We start from the raw sequence: 25,072 nt of genomic DNA, 5'->3' as shown, positions 1-25,072 counted from the left end.
TTAAATGCTAAATGTCCGAGGAACATTTCTGACCTTATGTTGGTCTTTCTAGGCCATACATGTGGTAATTCCACACCAGCCAGCCAGTTTGAATGCTGTACTAACACTTAATGAACTTTGAATTTACCATCACAATATTAGGCACTTATATTAGCTGCTGCATTAGGAAAAGCAGCATAGTTATGAGGATGATGTTAAGACATTTAATTTACTTTTTGCACGGCAAACAAAAGTATCCTCCAAAGTGTGGCAGATACCATTACTCACTTTGCATACTACCTTTAAAAAGATTAAGCACCTTTGCTTAATCTTAATTGCAGTGGTCCCCTTCTTTTGCAAGGTGCCACTTAATAACAGCAAAGCTAACGTGAGCTGCTCTGCAGGAGTGTCACTGGAGTTTCTTTTGAGAAATGCAGAGTGAATTTTAGGAAATACTCCAATTGATCTTGTTGTGGAGGGCGCCTTCACAAACATGGCATTTTTTGCCACATGTAACATCACAGAATGAAACTGTAACCTCACTGTAATCTACAGATATTCTTCTCACCCACTTAAGTGGCATCAGGGACTCAACCATCATAGTGTATCTGCTGAGCTTACCATTCAAAACACCCTTACTTATAAATCTGTATGGCCTGAAACCAGCTGAGAGTGATTGGAACTACTTGCACAGCTAAATATATACCTCTGTTTCTGAATCCTATCCCTTAATGAAGACATTTACAAATCTCAGAAGGACTGCTACATTAATAACACTGTGCGAATGTGTAATCAATAGGTATGCAGAAAGAGCAGGCTGAAATATTATTATTCAAACACTTTAATACTACCTTGAAATTGCAATCACAAGAACTTATTCCCGATGCCAAAGGTGCAGTGATCTAAACCTCCAAAGATGGATTATAGACTTCTGCTCTGGGGCACAGTGCAGCCCTGTATTTCAGAGAAGGGGATAAAATCTCCTGAGGCTGTCATTACAAAGTGCCCAGCCCCAGTGATGGATACAAGGAGCCTCTCTGAGGCGAGCTGACCAGGGGCACTACCATTCCACCTGCTCTCTGCTAGAGTACTCAGGCACACATCCTCTCTTTGGGAACTGTCCCCTCCCAGTCCCCCTGGAGACCCAGATCCAAAGGGGCTCACGATCTCATTTTCTCTGTGCATATATAAAACATCTCCTTATTTACAGGCATCAGCTGACCTATTTTAGGAGGAGATTAACCTGAGCCTAAAAATATCTACTTCTCTCCCCTAAGACCGCGGGAGCAATCAGCTCAGCTGTATATATTTACCCTACAAAAATATAAATTTAGGAGAGAGGAATCCCAGCTTTGCTGGCATATTTAGCTCTGGGATGTTTTCAGCAAAATGGCTGGCTCTTAGCACAGGCTGGCTGTGAGGAGACTTTCAGTGGCAATGATGGTGAAGGGGGAAAAAAAACAGAAGGCTTATCAGGCTTTCCTTCCTCATGGTTCTCTTTCCTTTTCATTTCTTCATGGGGGACAACATGAAACAACTGTTTCTTTTGAAGAAGCTTGCTGGGCTGGGACTGCGGCAGCACTGGATGCCAGCTTGGACTGGCTTGGCTCTCTGTGCAGGAGAAGAAGCTAATGAGGTTCCAGCAATTTAGGTGGAGGACTTCCTGGTCCACCAGAGACTCAGGTGTCATAAAGGAGCTGCCAGACTAGAAACTGAAATCCAAGTTTGAGCAGTGTCTTACAGCTTTTTTCCTTCCCCAAAAACCCTAGGCAAGTAGTTTTGTCATTAATGTACTGCAGTAGCACTGGGAGGCTCTAATTGAACCTAGGGACCCATAACGACAGAGGCAATAAAAGCAAGTAATGAACCACTCTATCTTTGCACAGAAGAGACTGTAATTGCTCTTTGCTTCCTTTATGCCCACCTGCAAAATGCAGGCAGCAGAGACCTACCAACCTCACAAGGGGATCATGAGAATGATTCCAGAAATGTTTATGAAATGCTTACAAGCCATGGAAACAGCCACCTTAGAAAATAAGAGACATTAAAAACCTGGCTTGTAAAGCAGTGGAGCAGTATCTACCCATTTGTCACATTTAGAAATAATATCCCATTTACCAGTGGTATAGACCCATGATCCACGGCTGGCAGCCGCAAGCCTGGCGCTGCCTTCTGGGGCATCATGAGACCAGCAGTGTCTTTGCAGGTTTGCACCCAAAGGCCATTTGAAAGCTTAAGCATATTAAGCACAGTTTCTGTGTGTCGTTTTCTATTGCTGACAACTTATATTGATTCCCTGTAATCAGGCATTTGTGCAGCCTTTAAGTTTGGGCTGTAACCTCCAAAGTGAGAACGCGTGCTGATGTTTGTACCATTAGCAAAGCACTCCAGATCTCCACGCGGCCCCATCACAATCCTGTCTAGACCTCTGCCACGTGAGACAAAAACACCACTGCTGAGTACCTCCACACCAACCACTATCCCTGCCTGAACTTTTGTTTCCCTGAGCTCAAAACTGCCAGCAGTTGAGCTTTTCTTCCCCAAAGAGTCTGAGTATGTGAGCCCCCTCATGATGAGGAGGCTGCTCCCAGGGCAGGCGGAGTGCAGCCTTTCAGTGCTGGCTGCTCAAGGGGCTCTTTGCAGCTGCTACAAAAGCTGCTGCCGGCACCCCACAGGAAGCTGATCCAAAGAAAGGGGCTTTGTTAAGGATGATCCCTCCTGCATGGACACCGCTCTCAGCTGGTAGGGAGCCAAGCCCTCGGCCACTGCACATCAGCAGAGTTTGCAGCCTAGGATCAGTGCTGGCTGCAAGACGTGGGAAAGGCAACAGCTTTTGTTCTTTCTGACCTCCCTTTCTCACTTTGTTATGAAGCTAAGAGGGAAAAACTCACTGGTTTCTACGCAGCAGGTGACCAGAAGTAGGAGCTGACTCACCCAGAGCTGGGCACTGTTCCGCAGGAAAGCCATCACACAGCCAGGCGCTGGGCTGCCATTTTAATGTATTTTAAGAATTATCTCAGTGCAGACATACATTAACCCTTTATATATGTCAAAGCCTTTGAAAAGTTAAATAGTGACAGATACTGCAAGTGCTTGAAGGATATACTACAGTTTCTTCAGCCATTTCAAGGAAGTCCTGGATGTATGTTCCTATAATGGGTGAAGTAAAACTGACTGATCATTTTAGGGAGCCCTTTTCCCTTTTGTCAAACTAAAAGGTACACTTCTATGGCAAACCTACCAGACAAGTGGTAAATTATGGTCATACTCATTTGCAAGTTATGCACACTGGGGTCCTACAACAACAGCTGCTACAGAAACCACATGGTCCAGGCCCAGAACCCTGTGTTTTAATTTCTAAGTAGATTCCTGTTAAGAAATATTCTTACATCTCCAGAATACTTGAATATTACAGTATCTTTTACATACCATTCTTGATGAATTTCCTGCCCTTTGGATGTTCTGGGCTACATTGCTCCACCTTGACTGTGCAACCTAACTGCCAAAAATGCTGGATTAAAGAAGCCATATTGCTATACATACATATACATATGACTGTAGGCTATGATGCAAAACCTGTGAGAAGGCTTAAATGTCTGCTGTTCTAACCTACTACACTCAATGCAGAAGAAACAGCACAGCTCATACAAGATGCTTGAGGAAGTGGTTAAGTTTTTCCTATACTGAAAAGCCCTACTGACTATCTCATTGAGATCCTTTGAAAAATGGGACTTCCAGCAGGAATAGCTGAAATAGTCATTAGGAGAGATACAAAAACTCACCATCAATATAATGTAACACCTAACTAATCTACAGCAGTGACTGTTTCTTCTGAACAAAGTATGGTTTTGTATTTCTGAGCTAGCAATGCAGAGAGAAATGGACTTCTGAGTTGCTCTGACTAGGGTATAATACACTTAGCTACATGAGATAGCGCTGCAGAAAAATAGGAACTTCTAAAATATGATTCATCTCATCCTTAGACATATATCAAAAGTAATTCTAATGAACCTCACTGCAGAAGTACTTATTTCCTTTCAACGGCCTTAGAGGGACTCTAGATAACTAACTGGAGCAAATTTTTCTACCTGAAATTGTCACAGATCCATCCCATCCATTCCCTAGAGCTTTGCTGTCAATACAAGGCTTTTGATATGAGCCAAATCCCTGTGCTCATTCTGCATTAAAAGATTTAATTTTTTTAAACAACACAGCCCCATGACAAGTCATCATCAAGGAAAATAAAAGCAAATAACAGCAATACCATTATGTGATGTCCACCCCCTCCATTCATTCTAAAGCTTCCACAGAAAATTAGTTCAGGCTACATGCCTGTGCTTTACTAGCTAGCTATACTTACATAGAACTACAACAGTGGTCCAACACAGTTGAGTAGACTGCCTAGACAAACACAAGTTTGATGCTGCCACAAGCAAGTCTTTCATTGTGTCTGATGTTCTAGCTTCTAAACAGCTAAAAATAAGGGGAAAAGTATGATAACTAAAGAGGTGGTTGGTAGCTGAGGGTAATATAGAGTTGAAAGAGAGATAAGAAAAATATATCAAATGTCTTAGAAATATTTAGTTTTAGTATTCACCTAACTTCACCTGATTTTAGTAATTCAATATCCATTGCAATGGAGGTGTCTAAGGAAGCAGTGATAAACCTTAGGAAAATGTAACAGAAGATATTACCTTAGTGAGCAGAACGCCACCAAACCTATCCATTAGCTGACTTCTGCCTCAAATTGCAAAATCACAACTTAGTCTTGAACTTGGCTGCTCAGCATTTCACAGAGGTCTGCCCTGGCTCTCTCCACGTGTCCTTTCACAAGGAAGGCACTAATACATCCCAGCAGAGTCAACAAGCTGTGCTGACTGTCTCTGCTCTCAGGAATAAATTCAAGGAGCCTCTTCTGTCCATCTGTAGGGACAAGTAGCAGAAAAGCTCTGCATCTCATATGAGACTGCAGTTCCAGCTGTCCCTGAGAGCAACCTACGAAAAGCCTCCTAAGAGCCATTTCCACTTTTCAAAGTCTCTTAAAATTAACATTTTCTTTATTTATTATTCATTTAATTATATTCTTATACAAGACTTTTACACACAGGTTTTGAGAGGCCAAATACATTATTTATCATATTTTACTAAATCAGAATTAAAGTCTGTTTAGGACACTATTTTCAAGTTCTCCCTCCATACTTGCAGTTTTCCTGCAGCTCTTGCAGGTGCTAATTGGGAAAAGTACAAAATCAAGAAGAAACCCTGTAGGTACCTTCACCTCAGTGCCTTCTCCAGACTATAAGAAAATAGCAGGGAAATTTTCTTAAAATACCTTTTTTTAAAAAAATTCTAAGTGGTCACAAGAAATGGATAATTTGTGAACAGTGAGTGCTTTAATGTTCAAGTGTTGCAATAAAATCTGGGATACTGGTGAAGTTACTGTCTCCTCATTACTCTGACTTCACCATGCTCATTAGAGGAAAATAATTTGAGCATACCTCCAGCTACAGAACTAGCCTGTGCACTTTCCTTTATCAAAAGTCAAACTGTGACTTAGTTTGAGGTGTTAAAAAGGAAGATATATATAAACTATAAACTATGTTAGCTACTATCTCCAGACACTACAAATTGTTCCCTTACCAACAGCTGGAAAGCTCTCTTGTTGATCAACAGCAATCAACCTTGGCCACCTTCATGGCCGACTTAACAGGAATCAACACAGGTCCTCTTTTCCCTGTGCTCATGAGCTTGGGGAGCTCATTACTTTCAGAATATTCATTAAACTCTCTACTTACTCTAAAAATAGTATGGTAGGGGGGTTTACTGCTGAGTGGCTAGTGGGCAGCTGCTTCATGTATTTGTCTATAAGATCTGGTAACTCCATATACTCAGGCACGGTGTCTTCAAGAGACAGTTGTCATAAATAGACCACATCTTACAGTATTCAATATTGTCAAAGCACAAATTAACAGCAATTAACTAATTCATCTTCAGGGCAACCCTGTGAGCAAGGTAACACCAATATAATTAACACAGGAGTAAAATGAGATTTAGGAGTTAAGTCAGTTGCCTGGGCAGAGGCCTTCATGGTCTAGTGGATTAGACATCTGCCTCTCCAACCAAAGACGTTGAGTCTAATCCTTTTTCTGACATTGATTTGCTGCATGACCTTACGGAAAGTCAATTAACTTCTCTGTTTCAGCTGCACTAGAGATAATGATGCTTACCTACCTGGTGACACATGGGCGTTTGGAAACTGTACTAAATTATACTCTTAATGTATTCTTAGGGACTGTCAGTGGAAGAGACGAAACATTAAAGCTAGGAAGCTTTAATGTCCTTGCTATTTCATCTAATTCTTCCTCCCCACACCAGAAATAGCCTGAGGTTGAGATCAAATTTCTTGGGTTAAGGTGCTCCTAGTGAAACTGCTTCTGGCATCAGGAATTTTCATTACATCCTCTTTTACCAGCAAAGTTATTTAGAGTACAGGTCAGCACTGCAATTGCAACAGAAAGTTATTTTAATTTGGCCATGGAAGGAACGAGCACCCTTCCCATGCTACCATGACGTAATTAACAGACTGTCACAGCAATCCCCATCAAGCACCCTGGATTCAGTGTGCAGAGATCTCTGAGCCTATGCTCATGCATCATCACCAGTTCTCTCTAAATGAAACTTCTGCAGGATAATCTCTACAGGTGTTCTGACCCCCAGCAGGGATGCAATCCCACAAGAAAAGTACCTGTTTACATGTACTCCTGAAGCAGAACCACCTGATATTGCCATCCTGGAGCAGCAGGGAGCTGTACTTAAGAAGAGAAGGACAACTAAAGGACAACTAAAACCTGCTCTGTTCATTTCATTAGGAGCTGTCCCTGAACTTCCCTCCTTTTCACACCACACCACAGAGTGCTAAAGCGTACCACTTCTGTAGTGGGCATTTGAACTGCCCCACAGGTACCTAGGCTGGTGGCATGCACAGGTAACTTCAAATCATATTTTGAGTATTTTACTGGGCTTCTTATTATTTCTAAAAAATATTATATTGCTACATGTCATATTTCCTAGGCCCATAAAATCTCCCACAATTCTAATTTAGCAAGAAATAAGTCAAATACAACATAAGAATTCAGCATTTACCTTTATTTGAGAAAGATTAATTTTCCTTCTCTTTCACAATGAAGAAAACATCAAGCACTTTTTGCCTTTTGCCTGCTGAATTATAGCAAACATAGTGAACTCTCATACAGCCAGAAAATGAATAACCTGCTCCTGCGTCTGCTGCAACACTGATCACTTCTCAGCATCCTTTCTGCCACTGATCTGCAGTACCCCAGCTCTTTCATTTCGCTGCCCTGCTCTCTTCATCCTCAGACTGGTTAGCACCAGTTTCTTTTCCACCCTCCCAGCTCAATTGATAATGTGTTTAACATTTACTTTGATGCTATTCCTTGAGGCTTCTCAAAAATCTTTTTGGAAAGAAGACCATTAAAAAAAGAAAGCCTGTAGGGAAAGACGGTGAGGAAAGCTAAAGCAGAAAGGATATGTGCTTATGTATCATATTGCCCTGTAGGCTTTGTCTTGCTGCAAGTCTGCAGGTGACTCAATGCAAACCCATACTGCTGTAAATATGGAATAAATATTGTCCTCTCCTAAAATATACTTGGGCTAGTTCAATAAACTCAAGACTTACTGGCTGCTACTTGTACAAACATATGCATATGAAATCCCAATAAATTACAAGGGAGCTGTCAGATCAGTAATACAGATATTCTCAAGGCTGAAAAACTGTCTATAGACTATCCCTCTATATTTATTTTTTGCAGAAGCCAGTGGTATGGCTAGCACAGACGAAATGGTTCCATGTCTACACATTGTGAAAGAACTTAAAGATTACTTTTAATACCTTATAAACTTATAAGGTATAAATGTATTTTATTCTGAGCATGGCAAGGATCATAAACTAAAACTCTATTCACCCCTCACAGGCCTAAAATATAAATCCTTAGTGCTGGCTTTGACACAGATTAAAATTACCTGTGTGCTAAGAGGTGATTAACATGTAACACAATTGGCACTAGCAGGACATATAATTACATTCAGACAGATTACTGGGCACTCCTTCTAAGCATATGTAGCTTATCTTGTAATGTTATCTCATGTGCTCACATGTTTGATTGGGATAGTTTTTTTGTTTGGTCTTACTACGTGGAGAGTTACAACCTGTACCTTACTGCATCTAATCTACTAATACATGGAAACATCCATTTAACTTTAAGGTTGAACTTCAGATCTCTGCTGCATCAGGCTCTTTGTTTAAATATGTATGTTTTAGTATTACATATTTTGCAAGATTTCATAAAACTATACAACGTATTAGTTTTCTAGTCTAGACTAGAAATCAACTAATGTAACTTCATCTATTGATAAACAATATGTAATACCAAGAAGGATAAATTCTTTATCTTATTCATTCTTTCCAGTGGCTTTTGTTCACCATGTATATAAATAATTGCAGTCTCCTGTGAGATGTTTTCCCATTTTCAAGTTCAGAGTTAAACGGGTGATTTGCACACACATTTTTTTTAAGTGGAATGTAAAGGTGTCTGGACCTTCAGAGTTATATTGGCTTTGCTGTAAATTAATGCTGCTGAAGTCAATAAACACACTTGAACCTGCAGTGACTTTGTAAAATACTGGTGGCTATTTGGATGAAACAGAATCTATCTGTATTGGAAGAGGGAATGGAAATCAGTTCATCTAAAGTTTGGTAATGTGGTATAATTACTCCAAACAGTGTTTTTACTTCTTAGTATGATCACTAGAAGACAATGTATAGTCAGTATTAAATCAGGGCAGATACAGACGATAAAGGCAAAGCTTAATCTTGCTAGGATTAGTGACTCTAAATTGATACGGCTGAAAAACATTGCAAAATGCTGAAGTTAGGTGGCTTCAGGGGCTAGCAAAATGCCTTGCATGGTAATTATCAAAAGTCTTCAGAGACAATGATTGCACCTGGAAGCTCTGATTTGATTACCAAAAAAAAAAAAAACAAAAAAAAGTCTACTGCAGTAGCCTCATTTGTACTTTAATTAAGAGCTTTGTTTTTAAATATAACCATCTGATTCCCTGGGGTTATTTTTAAAGTAAGCTTCTGGCAAGGCAGCAGTGTGGTGGATTAGAGGCTTGGAATTGAGGAAAAATCATCGTTCAGCACACAGTTTAGAATAACGTGTGCATATATACAAATACATGTGTATTAAACATCATGTAACAGGATACAGGACTGGATTTATTAAAGCCAAATGGAAAGATATTTCCTCTTTTAATATTCTAGATCTCTTTTAATATGTGCAATGCAGATATTGTACCGCAGTCTGGTTCATGTAAATACCATAACAATTGCACATCAATCTGATCAGTGCAGTGAAAGCTCTGTTTTACTCCAGATGTAAAAACAAGTTATCAATTTAGCTGTCTGCATCTAGAACTCCACCTAACAGTGGCTGTTACATTTGATGTGGATATATAAGGCATATCACCCATCAACTCACCGTTTATCATGGAATGCAGGCATGAGGTGAAAAGCAGCAGGCCCAGATAAAGCATATTCATGGGAAAGAAGCAGCAGGGTGGTAGCAAGTGGAGCAGAATGGGGATGCTAAAGAACCATGTTAAAAGGGGAAGGCTGGGGGGGAGGGTGAAAGATCTGTACAAGATATGTCTGAACATAAGAAGCCAGAAAATGGTATTTTTCAAGTTCTTATTCCAGAAGAGAACTTACAGCTTCCAAATTTTAACGGGCAAGCATGTGCATCCATGGGGAAATCTTCAAGCTGCATGGGACATTCAGCAGAGATGGTCAATCTGTGGGGGAGTAAAAAAGAAAACACAAGTTTTTTTCTCCTGTGCATTTCCTTTAGGCCCCTCACTGCATTAGATGAATGCTGACACAAGCATGCTTTTCCTGACGGCTCCTTGCTCCTGCTGAAATCACAGATAACCCCGTTAAACTGAACGTGAGATAAGCCAGGTGGACCACTCTGTGTGCATGCCGTAGGCATTATCTAGTAACCCTGAGACATGTGGAATGATTTTATTTATGTAAGCTGTCCCAATAAGATCATTCTTTCTTATTAGTACTTGAAGAAACTCCTGTGATGAAGTTTCTGCCGTGTACTTTATACTTATCTGCTCTCTGTACATACTACAACTGGACTAGGAATTTGACTCCTAGGTCAAAGAGCACTGTTACAGACATAAAGAATCATTGACTTTATATGTAGATGTAACTACTTAAATGTATTAAATAGATATTTATAGATAGAAATATATAATATAACTAATATAGCTATATATGAATTTATATATAAAATCAAGGACATATATGCATCATTTTATCTAGCCCTATGGTTAATTTCTGTTGGAAAGCACAAGGTATTGGAGTCCATTTCAGGTTCAACACACTGTGAATTACCGGAGCATCCTGTCAGGCAAAAGCAACAGGGCCATATTCTCCAGTGTACTGCCTAGGGAAGCAATTCTATCCTGGACTCCCCAGCCACTATGTGGAAGTATTTCATCTAGACTGGACATAGGGGTAGGGAAAAAAAAAAACCCTTAGGCAAATGTAGATGTTTCCTATGGATGTTCTGCATGACTGGCAGATCAAGCTGATGATTAAGAATAGTCTGAGGTAAACCTCTGAGCAGTGCAATATTAGTTATATTGATATCAAATCCATCAAATATATCAAATATCTCAGGAGAGCCAAAACGTGCTTCTAGCACAAGGAGAGTCTGTTTTGTTTATGCCATTTTGATATTTGCATAATACAGACAGCTTGCTCAGGATAGTGAAGATGAAAATTTCATTTTACTTTATGAATATCTTTATGGCTTTCTCATTTTATGCTGTTATTCCACCTCAGAGGCAACAGCCCAGAGACATCCAAGGCTCTACAGACTGCCTGGTGCTGGCATGACACAGGGCTCTATCGGAGGGCAGCCGGATTCCTAACCAAACTATTGCTTGGGGAGGGAAAACCTCCAAAGAAATCCACAACACCCCACTACCAGCATGCAAAAGTACACTTTCCTATCCGTACAGCATGGAGCCATATATACTGGCTATATATATAGTCATCACTTCCTATGGTGCCATAGGTGCTTCTATCAAAAGGGGCTGTAAAGGGTAATAATCTGTGTACAGATGGCACAGTGCTCAGCCAGTCCAGTTCAGTACAACGCAGTGATGCCTTGCCAGGGCACTACAGCTACCCAGACAGTCAACTGGGGGAAACAGCTCCACTCTTTTGGAGCTAACACACAGAAATTCTGGAACTGTACCAATGGCTGGAAATGGCAAAATAAGCACAGAAAATGCAACAGTATCATTGGCTAGAGATCATATTCTGAGGATGAGCTGGGAAACAGGGAGAGAAAAAGGCAAAATGCACACAGTAATAGAAAATGTAAAGATAATATGCCATAGAAAGTCAAAGGAAAAGAAATCCAGTTCAGAACAGAGGTAATTTACCATTTGGTAAGAACAGACAGGAGGGTACAACATACAAAATAAATTACTGAGGCCTGAGATACCTGCACTTAAGCAAAACTGTTCTTGAGCTTTATTTTTGTAAAAGATGTTTTAAGATCACTCAGATATGTAGTTGTCTGCAGTGGAGACTGCTTTTGGGCACCAAAGTCAGCAAAGCCAGGGTTACTAAGAGTGGTGTGTGGATGAATTTAATAAGCTGGTTCTAGTAGTATCCTGCCCAAAACTCACATCTTTTTCACAAAAATCACTCTAATGGGCACTTGAAAGCAAAGCTGCCATCCCTCCAATGCATCATTTTATTTTCCATGTTAAGCACTGCAAATTTAACCTTCTTGATAAATTCAGAAACCTTGCTCCAAGAGCCCATAAGAAAGCCAGTGTGCTTTACTGCAGTCCATCTCCTGTCTCTTTGTCTACCCAAAGTTTAGGCATGTCTTGTCAGAGCTGCAGCTTGACAACATTTTAATATGCACACTTGCCATCTGCAAACATCGAAGGAGGGAATGCCTATATCCATCTTACAAAGGCAACAGGTGTAGAATCAGGAAGTGAAGGAATATTCAGTGCAGAATTATGCATAAGACCTTCTGCTTCATCTCACTGTCCTATGAATTGTATCCTGCTGCCTGCATCTCTGGAAATAACCCTTGTGTGTAATGAGGAAGGTTGTAGACATTCATCAACTATAAATGTGGAAGAGAAGTGAAGATGAGTTGTACAGAGAATGTGACCTAGTGGAATTTAATTAAGTCCCTCCAGAAATTATTTTTGCCTGTCTTAAATAAAAGGGTAGCAGATAAGGCTGGAGGGCATCTGGCTGCCACTATCTGACTCAGAAGCTGCAAAGACTCTTGAGGTGCCAGGGCAACTCCTCTGTCCCCTCTGAATTCCTCATCCACCAAAAGACAGAATATCCCTTAAAAGGCAGGGACTGCCTGCTGCAGTCGTCTGGGTCTAACCTAGGGGAAGGGAGAACCAAGTTTAGGAGCTGTTAATGTGTTTGGGGACAGCCTTTCCTTTCATTAACATGAATTCTTTAGATTAAAAAAGTTCATTTTGCTCTCTATCAATGATATCTGCATTCTTCTTTCCTTTTCCCATGCCCCTATCCTAGAACCACTCATAGTCTGGCAATGTTGAACAAAATTAACTAGCTCTACCTATTTGTTACATGCTATTAAGAACTATGTAGTTGAGCCTCATAGGTGATATTTAAGTGCTCAGTGAACACTCTCCTAGAAATCTCTTACTAAAGTGTGCATTACCTGAAGCTTTTGAAATGTCTTGTAATGGCCAGTGTGACAAAAATTTTGACAGGAAACTTGTATGAAAACTTGACTGTGGGTTCTGATTCACAGCACAAATGTCACCACCCTGAATTTCTGCAGGTGCTCTGTGCCCAACATGAACTGGTTTTCATAACTGTGTGAGGGCCTGAAAAACAAAGTCACTCAACTGACTCCTGGTTCAAAAAGGCTGGATTTTCTACTGCATACAGAAATAAAAGCAGCACAGCAGACATCTGCACTCTGGGGGCTGGAAGAATGGGTTGTTGCATACAGATTTGCTCTGAGATGCCGAGTACAAACTATATATTCAGATCATAGCCCCAGGAGTCTCAAAAATTTGCTATCTGGGTCTACCCCTTCAAATATCACCTGCAGTGATATTTGCACACTTTGGCTTTTAACAATGTGATAAAGCATAGGGACCCTTTGTATATTCTAGTTTACATAGCTGATTATTGCACAGTCCTCAGTCCCAGCCAGCATGGCATCATGCTTTTCAAACCTGATTTTCTTTAACGACAACGTAACTCATCTAGCTGATCAAGGGAAGTCATCAGGGAAGCTGATGTCATCTTTTTTTATTTCCATACAGCTTATGCTACTGTCTCTCACAGTATCCTTCTGGATAAAATATCCAGCACACAGCTGGACAAATATGTCATGTGATGGGTGAGCAAATGGCTCAGGAACTGGACACAAAGGGTTGCAGTGAACGAATGACATGAGACTGATGACCTGCCACTAGTGGGGCTCTGCAGAGCTCCATGTTAGGCCCTGTGCTCTTCAATATCTTTGTGAATGACTTGGATGGGACTGGAAGGGACACTAAGCAAGTTCACAGATGATACAGAACTGGGAGAAGTTGTTGCCTCCATTAAAGGCAGGGAGGCCCTGCAGACAGACTTCCAACAAACCAGAGGGCTGGGCAATCACCAACAGTATGAAGTTCAAAAAAGGAAAGTACCAGATTCTGCACCTGGGATAGGGCAGCCCTGGATATATGGACAGACTGGGGAATGAGATGCTGTAAAGCAGCACCATGGACAGGGAGCATGGGGTCCTGGTCAGTGGCAAGTTGAACACGAATCACCACTGTGACCTGGTAGCCCAAAGGGCCAACCATGCCCTGGGGTGCATCAGGCACAGCATGGCCAGCCAGGCACGGGAGGGGACTGTCCCCCACTGGGGCAGCGTCACCTTGAATATTGTGTGCGGTTTTGGGCACCACACTATAAGAAAGAAATTATTAGAAAGCATCCAAAGGAGTGCTGTGGACATGGTGAAGGACCTTAAGGGGAAGCTGTATGAGAAGTGGCTGATGGGAGCCTACAACTTTCATGTGAGGGGAAGAAAAGGCATTGATCTGTTCTCTGTGAGGACCAGTGACACAGGACCCAAAGGAATGGCCTGAAGTTGTGTCAGAGGAGGTTCAATTTGAATATTAGAAAAAAGTTCTTCACACAGAAGGTGGTTGGGCACTAGAAGAGGCTCCCTGGGAAGTGGTCACAGCACCTGCCTGACAAAGTTCAAGTAGGATTTGCACACATGGTGTGATTTTTGGGAATGGTCCCATGCAGGGCGAATTGCAATTGACGCTCCTTGTGGGTCCGTTTCAACATAGCATATTCTGTGATTACAACAAAATTACGCTCAGTTTGCATTTACTTAAGAAAGAGAAAGGAGGCCTGGGCATGCATACGTGAAACAGTCTTTGCCTAATCCTTTTAATATGGTGACTCCAGAATGATCTGTGATTCTCCAGAATGATGATTGCTGTGCCCAGTGTAGCCCAGTTATCTGAGCTAGCGACAGTCACCAAACCAGGATTTTTCTGTCACAGCACACACATTGCTCAAAAGGCAGTTCTTTCCAACAGAAACACATAAAAGCTTCCCTCCTCCACCATCACTGTGTCTTAATAAAACCCCTATGGGATTAGTTCCACTCAAACAGGGCCTATGACAAGATTATAAGCAGCTGTTAAAGGTCCTTTGCAATAGGAGAATGAAACTCTGATTTTATTGAAGATAATGCTGAAATTCTCCCTGACTTGAATGGGACCACTATTCATCCAAAAAATGTAACAAACCCTGATTACAGCTGCCTATTTATTAATGACAAAATTTTGTTTTCATAATGCTCCAAATACTCACACTGCTAACCAAGTGTGAATCAATCAACAAAATGCTATTGTGTACCTTCACTATCTGAAAAAAAAAGTTAGGTCTACAAATTATTTAACCTAACACCTATAATTGTACATGAAAGCTTTATCAAAGCTTCATAATGTATAGCCTTTAAGAACATAAAGTGATTAGTGACATTCTGTTTCAAGACACATAAATATCTAAGAAAAGCACAATTCAAGCAGCAAGACTTGTTCACTTCAGAAAAGTCACCTTCAACCATTTCCACTGGGGAATTAAGCATAACAATGCTTTCAAGAGATTGCTCCTTTTTAGCAAGAAGGAAAAGAAGGAGGTGTTAAAATCAAGCATGAGGCAAGGAAATAAATTCGGATATTAGGGAGGCAGACATTTGGAGTTAGTGTGCTTCAAGGTGAGGTGAGAAACTCTCAGCAGCAGTCCCCAAGACAGGAGGTACCTTGTCCTGCAAGACCCTGGTTTAGGTCACTGCAGGGACCCCCCAGCTGTTTCCATGATCTCCTGAATGCAAGGAGCATCTGTTCCTTCTTTTGAGTAAAGAGAGGGTGGACTGAACATCCTTCTCCTACCCTGAGAGTGCAAGAAACATTTTCCAACATATTATCTGAAGCTGCCAGGCAGGAGCTGAGGGCAGTCACCCTCCCGGGGAGCCACAGACAGCTGCAAAACTTGGTTTGCTTATCAAAAGTTATTTGCTACTAACTTTAATAGGAAAAAAATTAAAACACAGAGCTCTAGAATGAGAGAGGAGCAGAAAGGCAGAGTTACCAGCAGCTTTTGGGAGAACTTAATTCAAGATAAATGTTGAATAATAAGAGTTACAGATGAAGGGGACACAGAAATACTTTTGCTGGCACTAAGGTACTATGGCCAGAGAGATAAGGAGTTTTTCTGCCTATTTTCACTCATCACCAAACCAGCTCCATCTTCTTAGTTATTTATTTCTGTGCACTACCTTCACCCCTGTTTAAAGGGAACATTGAAATGCTGTGCTTTGACCCCACCTGTGCTGGCAACTAGTACTTGCTATGGTGCTCAGGTGAGCCCAAGTGCCCTTCCCAGCATGAGACCAGCCATTTTCCTTAATACAAGGGAAAATATTTGCTTTAAATTCATCTTAAACCCACCACAACCTATCTCCCCAACATGCCGAAAAAAGAGTTAAGTGGATCCAGCCTTTAGCCAGGATATATCTCACTCCAGTGGGCTTGCTGGCTCCCTGAGAAGGGAGACTTCAGGGGTAGGTCAGACCCTTTTCAGAAGTCAACTCCAGGAGAAGCTTCCTGGGGTACCTGCTCCAGCAGGACCTCAGCAGAACAACCTGAGTCCTTCTGGTATCTCCAGTATGCTCTCTGACACACATGGAGCCAGGAGAATAATAGAGTTATTGGTTTGGGTTGGTTTTTCAAACTGTTGTTTCAAACTTTAAGTTTGTGAAATTATTCATTTGACTTTGACTGATGACACAACCATTCAGCTGTTCTCCTACAGTGATGTCTTGGGAACACTTCAATAACCAAACTTCCATTTCTTTTAAAAGGTTTTAAAGCAAGACTTGTTTCAGTCCCCAGCACAGTAAGTGTATAGTCTAGGGAATTGATCTCTCCCTGTGTTCCTGAAGTAAATGTAACGTGCCAGTTTATGCATTATATATATGCATGCATATACAAGCAAATATATACACATACACACACATATAAATATATATGAGGACCTTTCTTGGTTCTGAAGCACTTGCCATACAGTCCTAGCAAACCCTGTTGGTGGTAGTGAGTTACAGAACATCACACAAAAGTTTTAGAATGTGGAGAAGATGTTCACCCATGGAAACACAGTGGCTCTAAGAGTCACCCTGAAACCTGCCCCTGGCTGGGTGATTGTCTGCAACCTGACTCATGGGGAAAGAAGTGATTATTCTTAGTAACTCAAACACTGCTTTGCTCATGGATTTCCATCACTTTGTTGGAAAAAAGGCCAAACTGCAGATTCAGAGCCTTGATCTGCATGTCCATGTGGGATATGGAGGCAGTTCACCACTGTTTCCTACTTATAAACACTGATTTCTTTGCAATACACCAAATAAAGTGAACAGAGAACAAAAAGTAAAGCTAAGACTAGAGTGAGGTACTCTGCAGAAATTTCTATCTTAGCCCATTTTACCTTCATAACCACTCTGCCAAGAATACTACCATGTCCCATCTTTCCTATGATGCTGAGATGTGCTATCATTATGTGACAATGAAATGTCCTTTAAAGTGCTACGGGGAAGGGACTATGGCAGACTAGAGCACCAGTCATTGACATACCCAGAGCATATTCCTGGACAGGAGCAAGGGAGATGTTCAGCCTCTAGACACAGAAAGGCATTGAAAATAATAAAAACAGAAAAAGGCATTGAAAAAAAACAAAAGGACAAACAAATTACATTATATGGATTTGGGAGGTTACAGAAAAACTCACAAAGCAGACATTTATAGTAAAGGTAATACCTTTAATTCTCCAGTACTTCTTTTAAGTGCATAAAACCAATGCATGAAACAGTGAGTTTATGTTTATCCAACCTTGTCGTGCCAGTTATCTAATGAAGTCCATAAGCAAGGTAGAACTTGCTGGAAAAAGTTCTGTTTTTTTATCAGACCAACTAGTACAGTAAAAACCCCAACCTTTTTCACAGACAATTCCTCCTTCAGGTTCTCTTCCTAAAAACTTTACTCTCCTAAAGAAACTTAGATCAAAATGTCTATGAAGCTCTGAATGCTCTGCACCATCTGTTGGATAGTTTCACTTAAAAAACCTCTCCAAGCTTTCTCTTCTTTAGGGTCCTTTATCCATGATGAATTCTCTTTTGGTATCCCATGAAGAAGGCTTTCAAACTTCTCCTCTGCAGCAGTTTATTTTTTTAGTGAATTCTTGAATTAAAACCCAAAAATCTAACTAGCTCTAGCAATGCTGAGAAGCTGATGCAGTTGTTGATGCAGGTGAAATGGGAAACAACATCTCAGCCAGCCCACACCTCATTTTGCCAGGCCACACACTCCCCAAGTCTGCCCATGCTACACGTTTTGACTATAATCTCCTTATCTACATGGCTTTGTGATAGCATGTTCAAGAAGGAGCTAACTGCAATACAGTTGTTCTTGAAGTGCTGAGTAACACTGAACTATGAGCTTCTTTTTGGCTCTCAAGAGAGGCCAGTCCCAGTTACTGGCAGAACCAGCCAGCAATAGCTGGTACCAGGTCAACTGCATATCTGATCTTTGCTTTCAGTGGAAGATAACCCAAGCACAGGAAAAAGAAGGGAGCACAGAAATCACACTAAATGATGAAGGCTAAGGACTGTGATGGACACAGTGCAATTATCCTTCAATTTTGATACCACCTGCTAGGCAATTTGATCAGTGCAGATTTTCAGACTGTCCAAAAGGGCTTTTGTTTTTCAATTTCTGCCTGTCAGTATGGCATGTGTTCCTCCATGGATGAAGGCTACCTCACTGCACAGACATCTTTTTGCTTCCTCCCAGCTCACAAAACCTTTCTATTTCTATGGACAGGCATTTTCTACTGAGAAAAATTATCTGGATTTAGAAAGTAAGAGTGGGGGGAGGGATGAGGAGGAAGAGCAGTCACCAGATGGGCAGTACCAGCCCATTTGGGCTCTCTCACATTTAGACTGGGATGCACAGACATGGCAGGGTAGGTAGGAAGGATTATCTGGAGATAGTAAGAGCTGGCAACCCAAAATATAGAACTAAAATCTTAGGTTATTTTCCACAGTTCAGACCTAGAGCTCAAAACCATCACAGCTTCCTTTCAGCCACTTGCATTTAATTCCAGCTTCCTCTTATCCATCTCAGGTTTACCTCCAAGGTCATGTCTCATCATAATCTCTTGCCTTTTGTGTAACATTAATGCTCCCCACACCTCTGCAAAAGAGGGAAGAAGTGATTTGGATTAGAGGGAAACCTATGTGTATGTACATCCCTATGTGTATGTACCTTATTGGTACATGAAGAAAGTTATTTAGCCATCCAAGCAGGATGTTATTATCTGGGTTTTTTTGCCTTGCTTCTGAAATGCTACATGCTCCTGATCAATACAGCCATGAAGGGCCAGGTAAAGACTCAGACTGTGGGTTTTCACTGCTCCAGGAAAAGAGCCCTATGATTCCTCAGCTGTTTAACATCATAAATAGCCATTAAAAAGGCCTCAATTTACCATCTGTTTGCTATTTATACCACCAGCGGTGCTAGCATCTGCTACAGCATAATCACCTGTTTGTAACAGTTCAACCCCAGAGAAGGAAGGGCCAAATCTCCTAGTGACATTTGTTTCCAGAGCTCCTCATAAGGTACACTATATTCCCTCCTACACCCACCTAGACAAAGCAGGGGACTGAACCCAAGTTATGAGTGTTCAGATGAGCTACACTTGCACAACCTTGGCCTTTAGGTTGCACTGAGAGGAAACTGTATGAGTCCTCCACAAAACAGCTGCAGGACCAGCTGCTGGCCAGAACATCCCATAGCTTTAGGTTGCTGGCACACTACCAATTTCCAGGCTACATGAGTATGGAGGTAGGAAACACCAAAGGAAATAACTAAGATGGGACTCATGTGACTAAACAAAGGTATTAGTTACACTGTCCTCCTTTGTCTGCCACTGTGAAAAAAACAACAAGAACCCCTGAAGTGTGAGTGGAGAGAAATAAGCCTCTTTTAACTTCACTACTGAAGCAGATATCTGAAATAATGTAGACTTCTAACTCCATAAGAAATTCTCTCTCCTGCACTGGGAACAGATCTGATCCAAAAGGTTTGGCTGCAGTCACCAACATTACAGATGAACAGAATTAGGTGAATCCCACCCGCCCTGCCTGGTGCATTACAGCACAGTGTATTTTACATTACTCACTGGATGTTTCAGAACAAATATAATGTACTTTCTGATTAGGCAGATGAAGATACTAATTTCAGTCTAAGTGAAATGACCAGGGAGTCCACTGTAATGTTATCCTCCCCTAATAATAAAAAAAAAGACAGCAGAGACATAACAATTCTTCAGCATCTATCAGGTACTTTCAAAGCCCCCAGATTCAGAAGCAGATAGGGCTGATACAGAGTCACCAAAGCACCTGTGCTTTCCCTGTCAGGGCACTGCTTCCTTCCAGGTTCTGTTCAGTCACCCCATCCATGCATGCCAGCCCTGCTGGCTCATGCCTATAAGGCAGGTGTAACACAAAGGAATTTGGCAGAAACTGTACCAGCTAACCCTAAAGGGAAGGCGGGTATGCCTCTGAGCTCAGTACAGACCTGGAACTAAAGTTGTACCTTTTGTAGCTCCTCAAAGTCCAAGCAAGCATCCCCCTCCTCCAAGGACACGCCGGTTCTGGTTTGGGTTTTGTCTTTTAATCAATTCTGCCCTTGCTGTGTGAGTTCCCATCTTTGTGATGGAGATCTCTGTGGGGCTCTGCAGACTTTTATTACCAGCAGAATAGGCCATTGTCACACAAGCTACATTGGGATTATATTTGGTCATAACTGCCCATTTTGAATGAATTACACCACAGTCTCCTCTGCTGCCTTCCTCTCCCCGTGAGTAACTCCAGCCCTGGATTTTTTAAAACAACAAATCGTGGTTCCTTGAAGGACAACTTTTGAGAAACAGAGCAATGTGCAACCAAAACAGAGCGATGGGAACCAAGAGACTTGGTGTTTAAACAAGAATCCTGCTGCTATCCCCAGGGAAGGGCCCTTCACTTCACATATCCCTATTTTCTCTCGCTCTGTCAAAATCTGAATTGATGAAAAGCAGCTGAGAGTCCTTGCCACCACGGCAATTTTTCATCACTCTGCAAGATTCAGCCCAATGTAAAGAAATCATGGGGTTTTTTTCCTTCCAGCTTCAGGCAGGTTGAAGCTTGAATACAAAAGAAAATGCAGCAAGTCTAACACAGCGAAGGAAATGCGTATTTGTATGTCTTTATAGCTTGTAATTACTTTTGCAATAGTTATACAATACCTAAAAAGCACTGACAGATACCTTTCTGTAGATAAACATGTAAGAAATAAGAAAAAATGCATTCAGATTGAACAGAAATGTTCCCATCTAGACATCTGGCTGATGGAAAACTGAAGATTCATTTTAAATCATAGATTTGCTGGTCACTTGTCACTCGTGGGCACACTAGCAAACCTGTGTCTGGCAAAGTCAGAGCTTGAGAACATACACATTTATCATAGAATAAATTTCCCTTAACACAAACAAACAAACAAACAAACAAACAAACAAAACCAACCCTGGCTTTCCCATTAAAAGTCTTAAAAGCAGCACCATATCTTCTGGTCAACTGGTTTTATGATCAATATCTCTAGAGCATAAAATGGTTAGGTTGTTAATCCAAGTCCTTCATGGAAGAGCAGAATTAGTGCTAGCATGCACCCAGGACACGTGTTCATTTTCACATACAATTTTAACACTAAGTGCTAATGTAAGAATCAATATTTTCAGCCTAGGTAAGCCTGCGTGTGCACCACAGCAGAGCAAGCAGCATGGTTATGCTGCCATCCAGTGGACACACATTGCTGAGCTGTAAATATCTTTCTGGAACAAGACAAAAGAATGTCAGGGCTGTACTAAAAATTTTGGAGTTTTTTTAACACTATGCTGAAGAATGTCTGCATTCTCCAGCTGTTCAATTATTCATATGTAAATTATTGGGACAGATTTTACTGTAAACTCTCCCAGGTTCTCTGGCAACCTTCAGTCACCATAATAACATAGGAAAAATCTGTTTGTGCACTCCTCAGATGTACGACTATGTCCTATTTAAATTCCCAGATTATATGAGATGTGTAGAAGCCCTGGTGGTAAAAAAAGGGATGTGGGGTCCTTTCAAACTGACAGTGAGAATGGGGCTTTAATGAGTGCTTTTGTGATGGCACAAGAAAAATTTTTCACTATCTACAAGCTGACAGAAAACCATTTAAAAATTTGTAAAAGCTGCTGGCCAAAAGTTAGTTTATGGTGCAAAAGTTTAGCTCTAGTGAGCATGCTCTACTTCATATAATTTTTGGCTTCTTTTCTTCACAGCATTTTTTTCTGGCATTCTACAGCAAAGTTTATCAAAGCTTCTGTCTTTACAGCCAATTCCCACTGAGCAAAAAAAAAAAAAAAAAGCAGCTCACTGAAACATGATCATTCTCTTCTTAGCCTGAAAATGTTGCTTAAAATCACTATTCCGATTTTTCAAAATAAACGAATTCTATACTTTTTACAATATTTATTTCTCAGATAAGATAAACTGAATACATTTTAATTTTTGAAAAGGAAAGCATCTAATGTTACCTTCATTCATAAAGCTATTTTCTATATATATTAGTGAAATATGAAGTATGCTTTCTAGTGCTTTTTATGACACTGTTTTTACTGGGGAAAAAAAAAAAAGTAAAAAATTTGAAAGTGGAGCTGCAGACAATACTCCCCTCTAGGGGCCAAAACAGAATTTGCAGCGTTCCATTCAGGAGCGCTTCATTTGTAAATCACATTAGTGAAATAAAACTAATAGGTCCTCCCAAGTGAAAGACAAGCAGAATTATTAAGTCATTCCCCACAGAGAACACGGCTGTCTGTGAAATCTGTCTAGAGGACACGTTGTGTTCCTGTATTCACACAGAAGGGCTTTAATGGCACACGTATACAGAAGCCTATTTATCAGATTTCCCTAGCAACACACATCCCATCAACTTCCGACCCAGACGACGTATCGTCAAATGCAATATGCGAGGTGCACATTTTTCTTTATAAGTAAACACGTGTGTCATGGAAACGTATGTCCTGACGAGTACTAAAGCTGGAAGTTTGCTCAGCTGCTCATACTTGGTATATTTGGAAGTGAAATAGGATGGAAGGTCAGCATTGGCTCGGCTGCTTTCCTCCCCTTCATTCAGGCAGCCAGATGCAAGGTTGCAAAAGCAATTCAGGCATCTCTGTCAATGACAGAGGGTCCAATCCTCCCCACACAGAATACTCCTACGTACAGTCTGGGAAGCTCGCAATTCCTCCTTGGAAACGAGGAGAATGCAGAGCTAACAGAGGGTTGTCTACACATCCCCAGATCCTGAGAACTGAGTAAGCCTGATGGGAGCTACAGGAACTGGGGCTCAAGCCTCAGCTGAAACTCAGTACTTCACAATGCACTACCACTGAGACAAGCAGCTCCCCCCAAAAAAAGCCCAGTGTTATGTATCTTCTCAAGAAAAGCCATCCTAGGTAACTCTGCTAGCTGTTCCCTTTGTTAGAACACTCAAGGAAGCTGAAGGGGCTGGCTGCTTGTCACAGTCACCTCTGAACAGGTTGGGAGGGGACCCTTAAGCTACCCTGTGGCACAGAATGGCTCTCCTTCTAAAGAAGCACAGCTCCATGCATGTTACAAAAGCAGGCTTCTGACTCATGTTTAAGCAGAAGGGATAGACACTTGAAAGTCATTACTTGTAATAGTGGAAAGCAAGCTGATTTAAAAGCTTTGCAATCTATTCACCACATATACTGTGGTTAGTAGAAATGTTATTTCCATAGACAATATTCTAACAAAAAAAAAGTTATGTTGTGTGGTTTTTTAGGTTACAAAAGCATTCTGTTCTTTCTGTAGTGTACAAAATCATCAATCCCAAAAAATCAGGAGAAAAGGAGCTGAGTGGGATGATGTGAAAGTCTGTGTCACATCCATATTTTTCTCCAGCTGCATATGCTGAGCTTTTCCTCAGTAGGGTACCTGTGGGACTTGAAAATATTGTGCCATTTTCACCAGAAAGGCACCTTGAGTAGAGTAACTCAGATTCAGTGATGAGCTCACCTAGGTCTAGTTCACCCAGGTCTCACTCTGCTAGCTGTGGTGGCTTAGCTCCTCACCTCATGAATCAGGATTTCACTGCATTTGTTTAACATTGCAAAAAGCAGTGCTTGCATGGAAATTGTGCAATTTGCCCCACAACGTCATGTCCTGCTCCAGGCTGAATGTGAGTCTGATCTGGACTCCACTTACACAAGTAATTTACACAAATAATGGGGAATTGCCACTGCTGCAATCTCTGGAGTGGTAATTACATAGTCCACGCAGCAGTGAGACTGGTTTTAAGGCTGGCATTACTAACTTTTTTTGTGACGTTTCTGTGATAGCCATTTGGACTTTTAAGTGTGTCCTTGCATCCTCACATTTTTTGGTTTATTATTGCAGTGATCACTAATTTGGGGCTAGTACGTACAGCAACACACATAATAGAAGAGAAAATTAGGATGGTTTTTCCTTCTTTTAAACATGACTTCCATCATGTCTTTTTAGTGCTAATGCAATTAAAATTGGGATGATCTAAAGTTGTAAGGACATACATAAGGATACCCTGTATCTCCTTTTCCTCCCATAAGAAGGGATTTAAGACTAGGCTCAAAAACCTCAAACATATCTGAAATACCTGAAATAAAACCTGAGAAGCTCCAGGTCCCTGTGTACAGAAGCATAATCCTCTTGAGCTTAAGTCTTAACCACAAGGCCCACGAGTGAGCCTGGGACTCGCCCTGGCAGCAGGCAGGACTGAGTGACTCCACAGCAGGACACGGCACCGGCTGGAGCTCAGCTTCCCACACATGGCTGGGGGCTGCCTGCTGAAAACCCAGTCACCTCAGTGCCCAAATTCAGCCTCCTGAGCACTTTGCAAGGTCTCAGGCACCACTCTGGGCTCATTTATGGAAAGTTCAGAATAACCCTTTGTTGCTCAGTAGGTTTTTCCTTTTATGTCTTTTTAAAGTTGTCCATATGACTATGGTCTTGGGGAAAACCCTGTTGAAGATAGACAGCAGTCTTAATTACTAGAGGCTAATTACCTTTAATGAGCAAATTTCCATACACTGCTGTGAGACTTGTCCTGAAAAGAATTTCAGACACCTAAAATCATTGATGTTATATCTTCTATCTGCTTTATGCAATGATGATTCTTGGCAGTATACTCAAATCAGAAGAGGAATACATCTCTGAAGATCTGAGACACCCATTTGCTCCTCGGTAATATAATGTCCCAGCTT

The 25,072-nt window shown here is 41.2% G+C and overlaps 1 protein-coding gene across 1 annotated transcript in view; it reads right to left on the bottom strand.

Annotated features, from left to right (window-relative positions):
- GABRA5 (gamma-aminobutyric acid type A receptor subunit alpha5) overlaps window positions 1-25,072 on the bottom strand; it is a 56,245-nt gene that overhangs the window by 18,505 nt on the left and 12,668 nt on the right. Inside the window, exon 7 of the mRNA XM_064408154.1 lies at window positions 9,770-9,852. Within this exon, the coding sequence (XP_064264224.1) occupies window positions 9,770-9,852 (83 nt within the window). The remainder of the gene's footprint in view (window positions 1-9,769; window positions 9,853-25,072) is intronic.

This window comes from Passer domesticus, chromosome 2 (assembly GCF_036417665.1).
Source record: "Passer domesticus isolate bPasDom1 chromosome 2, bPasDom1.hap1, whole genome shotgun sequence".
NCBI lineage: Eukaryota > Metazoa > Chordata > Aves > Passeriformes > Passeridae > Passer > Passer domesticus.
Note: the sequence above shows the minus strand (reverse complement) of the source record. Positions and strands in the feature narration are given on the sequence as shown.